This window comes from Vanessa tameamea, chromosome 24 (genome assembly GCF_037043105.1).
Source record: "Vanessa tameamea isolate UH-Manoa-2023 chromosome 24, ilVanTame1 primary haplotype, whole genome shotgun sequence".
Lineage (NCBI taxonomy): Eukaryota > Metazoa > Arthropoda > Insecta > Lepidoptera > Nymphalidae > Vanessa > Vanessa tameamea.
Window position 1 is genome coordinate 6,319,081 of NC_087332.1, and position 14,405 is coordinate 6,333,485.

General features: G+C 32.2%; 1 protein-coding gene across 1 annotated transcript; it reads left to right on the plus strand.

Moving 5' to 3' along the window:
• The first annotated feature begins 1,492 nt into the window (after nt 1-1,492).
• Nucleotides 1,493-13,826, plus strand: LOC113402685 (solute carrier family 53 member 1). The gene is made up of 11 exons (XM_026642993.2): nt 1,493-1,866; nt 2,399-2,552; nt 2,636-2,868; nt 4,346-4,607; nt 8,084-8,454; nt 8,772-8,919; nt 9,661-9,855; nt 10,813-10,985; nt 11,803-11,933; nt 12,773-12,928; nt 13,621-13,826. Exons 1-11 carry the CDS (start codon nt 1,798-1,800, stop codon nt 13,736-13,738), a joined length of 2,010 nt encoding a protein of 669 aa, XP_026498778.1. The 5' UTR covers nt 1,493-1,797; the 3' UTR covers nt 13,739-13,826.
• The last annotated feature ends 579 nt before the right edge of the window (nt 13,827-14,405 follow it).

The window sequence follows — 14,405 nt, forward strand, 5'->3', positions numbered from 1 at the left end:
CTTAGCATTGAATAATCTATCCTAGAGGGTGCTGTGCATAGCACAGCAATATCATTTACTTGTAAAATATAATTTACCTTCGTATAACATTTATATAACAAAAATCTGTTAAATATATCAAGAATAGCATAGGGCCCAGTACTGGACCCTGCGGAACTCCATGTGACGCTTGAGAAATACGAACTAAAGTATTTAACACTAGAGCTCTTAGTTGATGTCCAGTTAAATTGGTTTTAAAAAGTTCCAATATGATTTATATTGGAAAGAATAAGAATTGATACAATGTCAAATGCCTTAGCCAGATACATTTACATTTATCTAAATTCCCAAACAATGTTAGGTTACAAGTAGGAATACTGCATCAGCCATCGACATACTACGGCGAAATTCAAATTACTATTGTGCTATTATTTTTCATCTTTCCATACCTGATTCTAGAATGCAATTTAAACACTAGGTTTAAACTGCATTCTAGAATTTTAGACAATGAAGAGAAAATAATGTAGTATCCCTACTAATGTTATAAATGCGAAAGTAACTCTGTCTGATACCTCTTTACGCTTAGACCGCTCAACTAATTTAGATGTAATTTGATATGTTGACTGTTTGAGTTCCGGGGAAGGACGTAGGCTACATTTTTATTTAACCCCTCGAATTCAATTTGGTTGAAGTTTGTGTATAAAGTTCACGCGGGTTTAAATTAATCATTTTATCTCTATAACCACCCTTCTCATATTACAAATATCGTTAAAACTTTTTGAAAAACTATCTAGTGTAGATAAAATGATGTATTATAATTCCCTGTACTCTGTAGAGTGTAGTAGTAAGTTATATATTGACCGATAATAAGATAAACGTGGTCATGATTATATTGTTTTTCATAAATTTCCTTTGTTTTAAAATTATATTAATATCTTTGATATATTAAGTCTATAATGAAATTGAAATGTATAATTATATATTTTGTTTAAAAATATAAATACTGAAAAAAAATCCCTTAAAGAGAAGTTGTTCAAAAACTATAAGTTTCAACGGTCAATAATAATTTTACACGTAATAATAATCTTGACCTCCTTTTTATTTTTTTTACTTCTTTTGGTAATGCATTTTCAGCTTGCAATTCTCAATGTCATCGGTTACTATAATTATAAAAGAAACGCGTAGTAAGAGAATCATAAAACGTTTTTATTCTATGATTTTATTATTAAGATGAGGAATCTCGAATTCGATGTGTAAAATATGATTTATTCACAAAAAATATTGCTACATCCAAAATATGTGTTCTAGAATACTAAAATTTTCTTTCATCAATACCTTATTCACAAAACGAGTTATCTCTAACCTTATTTTCTTTAAATGATCTGGTTAATATTTTTTCCATTCATAAGGTCCAAACCGTTGAAATTAAAAAATGAATCATTTCAGAAGATTTTATTTTGCTTCACTGTAGGGTAAATATAGACAAACACTGACATGAGTCATGACAGAAACAAACGACAGTCAGTGTCAATGTCTTATTATACGGATTAGTTGTGTACAGTGTTTTACTTAATTTTTATCTAATTTTTCTAATAAAATTGCCTTACTTATAGGTGTTGTCGATTTATAGTAAATTGTTATATTTTTAAATACAAATATATTATTTAGGAGAAATAAGTCATTCCAATATTTCGGCTATACTTGTAATAGTGTAGTTTAATCGTTATCAACTTGTGTACATAAGAAGTTACTTTAGATGCAGTGTTTTCTCGTTGTCCATTGAATCAAGACGCGGACAAAGGAGCAGAAACATAAAAAATGAAGTTCGCTGAACATCTTAGTGCCCACATAACTCCTGAGTGGCGAAAACAATATATAAATTATGAGGTATATACACTTTGCCTTGGACCTAATATATAAAAAATAAGGAAAAAAAATTAAAATAAAAATACTTTCTTTTTTAATAAATAGAGATCAAATGGTATAATATAATAATATGGTACAGTTGTCTCTGTTTGTCACATGTCTGTTATTGCAGTAAATGCAGAATGACATTGATTAAGTGTGAAATGATCTATTGTGTATTAGGTGATAAGAATAACACTCAATCTTTTTGTATGCTTTTTATTTATAATTACATCTATACTAGTAATTTCATTTAATTCCGTAATAACTTCATTAGGATTTTTTTTAAATATATTGCTTTATTATTATATTATATTAAAATCTATTAAGAAACTTAAGAAATGACAAAATGTACATATTGTATTTCTATTATTATTTATTTGATGTATGCAGATTTTTTTTGTTTTTTTCTACAATATAATATCAAAAATCTTTTATTCTGATATATATAGATTCTGATTTAAGTGTTTTTTTTATTTTATTGGTCAAAATCATTATCATGCTATCTATTTAGGAAATGAAAGCAATGCTCTACACAGCTGTTGAAGAAGCGCCATCAGCTGAGAATGTGGAACCAGAAGTGCTTTCTAGGCATTTTGCCAATTTTGATGAAACTTTTTTTCATTACTGTGACCTAGAATTGAAGAAAATTAATACTTTTTACTCCGGTATGTATTCTTAAATATACTCATCTTGAATAGTATTTTTGATTTTTTTATCCATAACATACATCTTTTTTTTCCGTCTATAGAAAAATTGGCTGAGGCAACAAGAAAGTATGCCACATTACAAAGTGAGCTCAAATCACGGTTTGACACAATGAAACCTAAAGGCAGTGGTGACAGTAAGAAAGCCATACCACGCAGGAAAATACAGGAACTCAAGCTTGCCTTCAGTGAATTTTACCTAAGCTTGATACTATTACAAAATTACCAGAACTTAAACTACACTGGTTTTAGGAAAATTTTAAAGAAACATGATAAGGTAAGTTTATTTTGTTACAGTTCTGTGACCTAGTGCTAAAAGGGCCAAAAATACACTTTGGAGTAAAATTTAAACCACAAATCGCCATTTGCCAAAACAGTTAGAAATTGATGTACTTATTGAGATATCATATCAATCTTTATGCCAAATTTCATATCCATTCAGTCATTTGGGCATGACTGAGTTCCCAACATCCATTCATTCAAATAATATAATAGTAATGAAATAATTACTGTAAAGCAAATTATGTCAGAAATATTTGATACTATCACCAAAATAATACTCATCTTAAAGGATCTTAAAGTTGTATCTCAGGATTAAATCCAACAAATTTTAAATGAACACCATATAATCTATCATTAAATAATTGTGTTAAGCATAAAAAAATAGCCTATTTCGTTCCTTGGAGTTCGAGCTTGCTTCATTCCAAATTCATCAAATTAATTTCAGTAGTTTGGCCATGAAACCGCAACAGATCAACAGACAACAATCACCAGGCACACAGACAGAGTTACTTTCGCATTTATAATATTAGTATGGATTATTATAAATAATATATTCATTTTATGCAGTAGAGAGATCTTTTGTGTTATTAATTATTTATATGATAAATAATTAATATTTATTATTAAATTTATTTATAATTAATATAAGAAAAAGAAAAAAAATCTTGTTTAATTCCGAATGTTGTATGTTGTATGAAAGTTGAAATTATCTGCTTTTCTTTACTATAATTTAATTATATATATTACTAGCGACCCGCCCCGGCTTCGCGCGGGTGCAATGCTGATTCTAAATACTAGACTACAGAATGTCTTTATATACAACTTTCATAGCCTTTTTGTCACTAGACAATACGAACTGCTATGTCTCTGCATTTTAAATCAGTAATATCTTCGAAAATATTCATTTTAATTTGATGCTGTAAAGGGCCGTATTGATCCATATTAAATACACAATGTATTTAAGGTATTCAATTGGATAAGGTTTAATGATTTATTGCTTTGTAATTAAGCCATTATTTCTCGTAAAAAGTTAAGAATAAAAAATGGATATTGTGGGTTATCCGTAATATACCATCGCGGACTTTTTTGTAGAACTTTTTAAGATGTAAAATACTGTAGTAAATTATTTTGATCTATCTTGTAGCGTTCAGCCAGCGTTTGCAATGTAAGCTCAAAAAAGTTTTTTTACGACATCACATTAGAATCCTCTAAAATTATCAGCGTTTCGCTAATATATTATGCGTGTATAAACATTCATCTTGAATCAATCTATCTATTTAAAAAAATATATCAGTGTTTCTCTACTATGTTATGCATGTATTATATATATAAACCTTCATCTTGAAACACTATCTATTTAAAACCGCAACAAAATCATTGCGTAGTTTTAAAGATCTTAGTGTAATAATGGCGGGAAGCGACTTTGTTTTATACAACGTAGAGATGCTGTGTATGTTTAAATTTATTTGCAGTTATTAAACGTAAGTAATGGCGCACAATGGAGAGCAGAACACGTGGAGACATCGCACTTCTATACCAACAAGGATATAGACAGACTTATCAGCGACACAGAGGCAACTGTCACCAATGACCTGGAGGGAGGAGACAGACAAAAGGCTATGAAGAAGCTAAGAGTGCCGCCGCTCGGTGAACAACAAAGTCCTTGGACAACGTTCAAAGTTGGACTGTTCTCTGGGTCATTCATTGTTTTGTTCATCACTGTAATTCTATCAGGTATGTAAATTATTTATTTATTTATTTTAAGTGAATATACATTTTTTTGATATTGTACTGTATTAAAAACGATGTAACAAAAACCCTATTGGATTTATCCGTAAATCGGTAAAGCAAGTATTATATACTACAACTTATTAATATTAAAAAATACAATGTATTAGGCGGTTACGTGGAATACTAGTTTCCGGCCGTCACCTGCCTATGAGAGAGGGACAGGTAGTACCCAAGTTCGTTTATGTACACCTGAAAACCTATATGAAAAATTTCATGATGATGGGTTGACTAGTTAAGACGTAAAAGGGCAACAAACAAATAATCATTAGGCGCCAATAGCCGAGATGGCCCAGTGGTTAGAACGCGTGTGTTAGATTTTTTATAGAGACTTAATACATTATGTCAGGATATTTTAAGATAATTTATATTTCTTTATTAATTTTTATATTTTAAGGTTAAGATAAGTTAAGACAATAAAATATTAGATTTTAAATTAACATGGTTATTTTTATTGCTAACAGTATTTAAAACGGGATATTTACCATGTTTTTTATTTTTATTTGGTGGAGCTCGATATTTCGAATCGATACGGTGAGTTTCGTTTGTAAAACACGGGATCGAGTTTCGAGTGCAAATAAAAACAAATAGTAGGGGTGAAAGTGACAGTGGTAGTGGTAACCAGTGTTTACGCAGCAAACGTACGAGAAAGGAGGTAGTCCGATATGGACACTTCTAATGCCGTCAACATCTACCCGCAAACGTCAGTCTCGTGAACAAGACATTCGTAGATAATGTCGAAATATCGAGCTCCACCAAATAAAAATAAAAAACATGGTAAATATCCCGTTTTAAATACTGTTAGCAATAAAATATTATATATGAAACATAAATATTTATTTAACCATTATAATAGCTGCAGTAATCGTAATATTGTATCAATTAATATTTACATTAACACCAATTACCTTAATACTAACTTTGTATCTTGATAATTGCAAAAAAAAAAAACACAATGCATATACATATTATTATCAATAATTTAACAAGCAATAACAATTATACTATATCACAAAATTATATCGTACCTTAAATGTTAGCACCTTGCTGCTCCAGAAGGAATAAAGTACCTCTGTACGGAGCTTCCATCACTTATATAAGCCTCACTACAAATCACGTGATTCACAATATTGAACAGATACGTCAAAGTACCCTCTTATTTAATATCAATGTTATCAATACAATGCAAAAATAACTTAAATTCAATTATTATTACAGAATTGATTAAAACATACAATACATAGTGTAAGCCTTGTTTGTAATCATCTAATTATTTATTTATTTCTTACTTAATCTGTCACGTGCATCTTAATCGATGATTTCGGGTACCAAACCCAGGCAGGCACCACTGAATTGTCATGTGCTTAATTGGTTTTTATAATTCATCTCGTGCTCGGCGGTGAAGGAAAACACCGTGAGGAAACCTGCACGTGTCTAATTTCACCGAAATTCTGCCACATGTGTGTTCCACCAACCCGCATTGGAGAAGCGTGGTGGAATATGCTCCAAACCTTCTTCTCAAAGGGAGAGGAGGCCTTAGCTCAGCAGTGGAAAATTTACAGGCTGCTAATGTAATGTAATGTCAATAGCGGAATGGTCTAGGGGCCGCCTAGCGATGTAAAAGGCGATGCTAACACCTTGGGCTATTGCCGTCTCCACTCCCAACACAAGCATTTAGCTTCATTGGAGTTGGATTCCTTATAAAGGTGTATTGCTACTATTCTTTAAAAACAAAAACGCACTTTTGCCCCGTTTTTGTACCCCTAACAACGTATGTATGTATGAAAAATGTCATGATGATCGATTGAGTAGTTTAGACGTTAAATCGGAACAAACAATTAAAGAAAAAAACGCACTTTAGCATTATTAATGTTATTTAGAAATTGTTAGAAAACTGACATCATATATGTTGGTGCTAACTTTATACATATATTTTTTGAATTTTCAACTTTTCGTTAACTGTTCTTTATTGTTCAAAAAATCCTAATTTAATAAACTTTTTTTACTATGTAATAATACCGATTTGCTAGATTTGGGATGTCTGTCGATATAATTTAAAAAAATATAGAATTTTCTTGTCATAAAAAATATATTATATTTATAAATATTTTGAATTACCTTGTAATATATGATCAAGATATACTATTAATTTATAGGCAGTAAAGCGACCATCGTTTGTTTGTTTAAAATGGGACTATATTTATGGATACCATAAATTGTGCTATCCAAACATCACTTTCGTAAATATAAGCCCATTATCTTAAACCGCGGCTAGTATTAGTTAAATTTGCATAGTGATGCCACTATGCAGTTTATACAAACGTTTGGAATTTATTATTTGTGTAACACACTTAGATGCAATGCGACAAACGCAATATATAGTAAATTACTTTCTTATTCAATGATAAATCGTTATAGTATATTATGTAATACTTTAGAAGTCATATATATTAGAAGTCATCATTCATATATATTTTTTTTATTAAAATCTAATCGATCGATCGCTGTTACTTTAATTATACATCATTGGGAGCTCATTCACCCACGCTTGTCCAATGCGGGTTGGTGGATTCACATATGGCAGATATTCGTTGTAATTAGACACAGGTTTGTCCACGATGTTTCCTTTCACCGGCGAGCACTAGATGAATTATCATATCATATATATATGAATAATCATCAGTTAAGATGCATGAATTCTAACCACTTGGCCGTCTCGACTCCTGTATAGTTACACTTAATGAATATCAACAAATTTAAAACCGATAGTCGACATTGGAAATAAAAAAAAGAATGTTCAAACGAACTCTCTTTCTAGTTCACTTACTCTCAATTTTGGAACGATATTATTTTACGCGGCTTACAGTAGAGTGAAGTGCCAGAAATCGTCACACAAGGAAAAACCGTTGGCCCACCTCCCGGCGATCTTTCCCTCTCTTTCTCTTTATCTCCGTCTCTTTCTATCGTGTACGATTTTGTATAATATTATTGAAATTTATTTTTAGTTTTTAATTCACACGGGACTTTTAACAGCAATTTCATTTCTTATCATTTATATATTCTCAAACGTATATTATTTCATTGTGTCTGTTATTTAAAACATAATATATAGCGTTAGTAGCTTCGTTCCATTCGGGTGTCTCCCGACCCCCCTTTTTTACTATTAAATGAGATTATACTATGAATTGAGGATGCCTAGAGGATCGGAATTGCGATTCAACGGAAACAAGCTGCTAACATTCTTGCCACCACGCGGTCATGTTTTGTACAGTAGCTGTCTTTATTATTTTTATTTGAATTATTTTTTCATCCGTTACGCACTTAGGACTGAAAAAAATCCTTACGTAAATAATTTGTAAATTAATGATTAAGGGTGCATTTATTTTTTGTATTACAAATAATATTCATTGTATTTGTTTCAGCCCTATTCCACGAAGGAGGCACGGAGTATTTCAAAACCGCCTTTAGACTATATCGTGGTCCATTCCTATTAGTAGAATTCATATTTTTAATTGGCATAAATGTTTATGGATGGCGATCATCCGGTGTCAACCACGTGCTTATATTCGAGCTGGATCCTCGGAAACATCTGTCTGAACAGCACCTCATGGAATTAGCTTCGATTTTTGGTGTCGTATGGGCACTTAGTATTCTAAGTTTTATATATAGTGCAAGTTTAAGTATACCGCCTTTTGTGAATCCGCTGGCGTTGGTGATAATAATGTTAGTGTTTTTAATGAACCCTCTGAGGGTTTTTAGGCATGAAGCGAGATTCTGGTTTCTGAAGATATGTGTGAGTTCCTCTATTTATAACATATATTTCGTTAATAGTCTGGTTTTTAATTTGAAACGTGTGGGGTATCTAGAAAATTCCAGAGTAACAGATTTATAAATTTTATGACGTCACCCTTTAACAATGATCGAATCTTATTGACTTGTGTTTTTGTTTATTCTGCTATTAGTTTTATTTAAATATAACTCTAAAAAATATACAAAATTTGATTACAACGTTAAATATGACACGTTCGAGTGACAATTTTCTGCAGCTATAATTTATGACACTTTTTTATTTATTGTATAGAACAGTCTAATATATTTTGGATATTCCAGGGTCGTATCTTAGCGGCTCCATTCATGCCGGTGCTATTCGCTGACTTCTGGCTGGCGGACCAGTGGAACTCCTTCACATTTGCCTTCCTAGACTTCCATTACTTAATCGCCTTCTACATAGCTGGAGCTGATTGGTTTACTGTTAACTGTGAGATCATTTGATGAATACCTATTTTGTGTGAGGTTTTATGTAAACTCGCCTTGGTAGCTGCCGATGTGTGAAGGGTGATTGAGCCAGTGTCGGGTGTACTAGCCAAGCGAGACGTAACATCTTCGATCATAAGTTTTTATGTCTCATAATGTCAATGTAGGTAGTAAATGTATTTGCAAGGCGATGATATTTCTTCAGCACGTGACGAATTTGCGCGGCGAACTTTTTTGTTCCTACAATAAATCATTTGAAATGATGAGTTAAAATTTACAAAAGGAGACTCATACCGTCGTTATCGATGTAATGTTTACTAAGAAGCGGCAAATATTTTTACTAGTTTTTAGAGTTATGTAAAATATTGAGTTGTTTATTCAAAATTAGGATACGCTTTATTTAAGTAACCTTGAACACTACTTTCACTACGACGCCGAATAGGCAGCGACCGAAAACATTTTATCAATACGCCACCGACATTCGAAACTGAGATGTTATGTCCCTTGTATCTGTGGATATACTGGCTCCCTTACTCTTTAAATCCAGTTTAACTTAGTATTACTATATATAACACAACAATATTAGTATCACTGTTTAGCCGTTGAATATGTGATTAGTGTGTGTGTGCACAAAGCCCTGCAAACAAGTAAACTGATGTAAATTATAAGACAATCAGTGATTACACCTTTCTGACCATGAAATTGCATTGATAGTTAAATACAATTGAATTATTTGTATCAATAGCGACATTCGAGTCAACGAAATGGTTCATCTTCACGCGGGCAGCTGTGAATATAATTCCTGCCTGGACGAGGTTCTGGCAGTGTCTGCGTCGGTACAGGGACAGCAAGGAGGCCTTCCCCCATCTCGTGAACGCTGGGAAGTACTCCACAACGTTCTTCGTTGTTTTGTTTTCAACACTACGAGCTGTTTATAGTGGTGAGTTGTAGTCGGTGTTGATCTGCGGGTTCATTTATTACGTGAGTAGGCTCAAGAGTTTGTATTGTCGATTGAATAATAATAAAGGCTTAAAAATATATATACTTCGGAATACGTCGTTACAAGTCTTGTGGGCGTCATCAGAATTACTTTACAGTAACTTATATAAAACATCAATAAAAACATTTACAATCGAGTAGTCCGTTCGTGACGCCGATCCAAATCCACTCAAATACATTATTATTTATTACTAGCTAAACCTGCGACTTCACCCGTGCGATATTTATAAAACACAAAGTACCAACCAACACCCGTTTACCCCCTTAGGGGTAAAGGATATCTACGCCCTATGAGGAATCTACCAGCCTAATTTCAAGTTTGTAGGTAGGTAGGTTTGTAGGGATTTCGTGATTGATCCGTGAGTGGTATTTCGCTTTTATATATATAGATTAACTCGACAATGATCAACCTCGATCCAGCATTCCGCCATTCGTACGACGCAACGTCACATTCTACATTACCACTACGAATTTATCTCCAAGAAAACCCGCTCAAGGACTATCCTCGACTTTGATTGGTCGTTCTCCCCAAAACGTTAAGATGGCGCCTCGACCCGCTCAAAGACTATGCTCCACTGTGATCGATCGTGGCATGATGCAATATTATAACAGTAAATTTGAATGTATTAGTAAGATTTAAAACGATAATGAACGTATCAATACTAATATCATTGTCATTTTTTCTTCAATTTTGTTTCTTAAATTTAAGAAACTTTTTAAAATGTAAACAATAAACTGTTCTGTCATTTCCTCCGGTATATATATTTTAATAATTATTATTTGTATTGTCAAGTACCAGGGTGTCGACGATTTTTTGTTTTTAATCTGCTGGGCTTATTAAGTAAATATTAAAATTTGTCAAATATATTTATAAGAAGTCATATTTCTATTTCCATAGACAGTTACGAGAACCCATACGACAATCCGTTCCTCTACACGTGGCTCGCTTGTCAGTTCATATCGTCCACATACACCTACACGTGGGACGTCAAGATGGACTGGGGGCTGCTGAGTGTGGGGCCCTCTGCGGAGAACAGCTTCTTGCGGGACGAGATCGTGTATAGTCCTGGGGTGAGTTGGAATATGTCGCTGTCTTAAACGTTGTGACTTAAAAGGCAAATTAAAATAGATTTAATGATATTTTAAATAATATGTTTTTAATAATACTAATTATCATGATTACAAAATAACATAAAAGATGTTTATTTGTTTTTATTTTTTTATTTCTTTTTTTACGGTATAGTTTGCCGGACGAGCACATGGGCCACCTGATGGTAAGTAGTCACCACCACCCATAGACAGTGGCCAAGAAATATTAACCATTCCTTACATCGCCAATGCGCCACCAACCATGGGAACTAAGATGTTATGTTCCCAGTGCCTGTTCTGGCTCACTCACCTTTCAAACTTGAACACAACAATACTGGGTACTGTTGTTTGGCGGTAGAATATCTGATGAGTGGCTGGTACCTACCCAGATGGGTTTGCACAAAGTCCTACCACCAATTTATGATAATGATGATGAATTTGTCCTGACTGATTTCAATTCCGGCAGCCAAAATTATAATAGCAAATATTTATAAAATATCCTATTTTTACCCTAAAAATAAAAATTATATAAATAAAATCACTTGCAGGATTTGGGCAGTTAGATTACGTGATTTTTAACGTGGGTTAAAGCACTATTGGGATTTTTATGTGTTTAATTTGTGTTTATAAATCATCACGAGTTCGGCGGTGAAGGAAAACATCGTGATAAAACCTAAAATAGTCGGATGAAAGTCTCAGACGTGTATTCGGTAATCCACATTGGAGCAATATCTCCTTACGTGATCAGGCCTCAGCCCAGTGGAATATTAACAGCCTAACTTTAGCTTTTTCTTCCCAGTTCTACTATTTCGCAATAATAGAAGATTTGGTTCTACGGTTTATATGGGCACCTTCATTCTTCCTCACTGAGAATAAAATCGTCAGCAGTGAAACTATGGTGTCTATACTCGCGCCGTTGGAAGTGTTCAGGTAGTGTATAGGAAATATTTTAAATTATTCGTTATTTTTTTCTGCCAAATATGTTGTGTTATTATGAGAATTTGGTAACATGTTTTTTGTTTTTTTTTTTTTTTGTAAGTTAAATATTTTATTTACATCCCTTATAAATTTTACTCTACTGGAAGAGACTGAGCTTGAGGATATATATTTTTGGCAAATTGGATTTTTTATGTATACTGTATTCATAAAAAATATACGTGGTATACTAAGATAGTTAGGTTATTTTTTTTAATGTTACACCTCTTTACTAGAGGATTTATTTTTTGTAATCATGGTGACACTAGACAGCTGTCATAGAATGTAAGACGTGTTGATTTTGATTCCGAAGTTATTAAAGTAATATCACTCTTTTTAAAACGTTTCACTCACTATAATCCCACATATATATATGTGGCATATACATATATATATAATATTGGAACGAAGTTATTGTACGCGGCTTACAGTAGAGTGCACGTACAGAAATCGTCACGTGAGGATAAAGCGTTATGGCGTCGTTTCCCTCTCTCTAACTGTTATATACGGTTTTATATTACATGATTTTATATTTATTTTCCGTTATTGTTTTAATTCGAACGGGATTTCTAGTTATAATTTTATTTCTCGTAATTTAATCATCTTCAAAGATAAGTGTCTATTATTTAATACATAATTTAAATCGAAAGCTACTTCCAACTACACCCGGTTGGATGACACCTCTAGTTTTTTTATTGTCTTATTTTATTGATTAAAATGAATACTGTCTACTTCATACCTTCCTTATCTACTAAAGTCTAATCGAGTACTCGTTTAATTCCCATGTCCTTCAGACGCTTCATCTGGAACTTCTTCCGCCTGGAGAACGAGCACCTGAACAACTGCGGCAAGTTCCGCGCCGTGCGCGACATCTCGGTGGCGCCGCTGGACTCGTCCGACCAGGCGCTCATCATCCGCATGATGGACCTGCCCGACGGCGTCGTCAACAGGTAAATAAGGCTGAATGGCGATTAAAAACCGCCTAAAGTTTTTATTGTACATCGTTTGAGAGGAAATTTCGAATAAAAGTGTGAATACCCTCTCGAAACCAAAAAATGTTAATGTTACTATTCTTGTTCTTTATTATCATTCTAAATTGAGATTTCTGAGATAAATTTCTGAGATTATTCAGAAAAAAAATATGTCAAAGCATTTGCTTCGACGTTCCGTAATATGGACCTTAGGTTTGAGTATTTGTTTAAAGTCGTTTTGACGTAGATTTAAATTATAGTGATTCATTATCAGATATTAATGAAGACATAAATATTTATTACGAAGCTTTATTTAATAACAATGAAGTGGTGAATTTTTATTATTTTTATACTTTGTTTCTCTGTAATTTATTAGTAAAGCTCAAATAATAATGGCAACACTGTAACTATATTTGAAAATATATGTATAATATATTTTTTTAACAACTTAAGAGTCGTTTACCCTTTATACATCATATAAGCAGTAAACGCATATTTTCTGTACCTCAGTATAGTATGTAATTTTTTTTAATAAATTGCAAATGGAATATTATGTATAAGATATGATATATCTTTATATAGTCATCGATAGTTTTATCGTTGTATTTTACAAGAGATTAAACTAATACGGATATAAAACTAGCACATATATAATTTTCTTTTTATTGTAGGCATACAAAGAAAAAAAATCCGAAGAAAGCAAAGGAGAATGATAGAAAGCCTCTTCTAAAGAAGGAGTCCATACAAGACCTGCAGATGGAACTCGACTTGTCCTCCAAGATGTTGTAACTAACTGTGATATGTGTAATATTTGATATTATTTATAAGCAATGTTTAAAGTATTATTTGAATTATATTTATAAATATTCGAGAATAAGTATTTTTATTTACGATAATAAATTATATATATTAATAATAAACAAAATATTGTGAACATGTTTAATACAGTAGTGTGTGACTTTAAATCCTTTCCAATGACAGTAAGAATACAGATACTCAAAATATTTAATTAAATTAATATGATTTGCTATAGTAGCTCTGTAAATTTAAATTTATCTAAAATCCAAATAACATCCGTAGTAAAATCTATAATTTGTTTTATAATCTGTAGCTTTTTCATTGGATGTAAAATTCTCAAATTAAATTTAGTTACAACAAACTAAGAATATTTTAAAAATAGAACACAAGATATATCACTTTCGACCAAGCTCAGTGTTTTATAAATTCTCGAGTTAGGTTTGATTTTATGTTATTAAATTAAAGTTAACTTAAAACCTTCAACACTTCCTGGGACAAAAAGTAAACGCCTTTAGACGTCATAATTTAGCTATTGTTCCCAGTGTACAGTGCCTGAAAATATTCATGACCTACTGTTGTACAAAAACCTCATTTCCAGTTTTTTCTATATAATGATATACTTCTCAAATACTGATGGAAATACTGTTTATTACTAAAA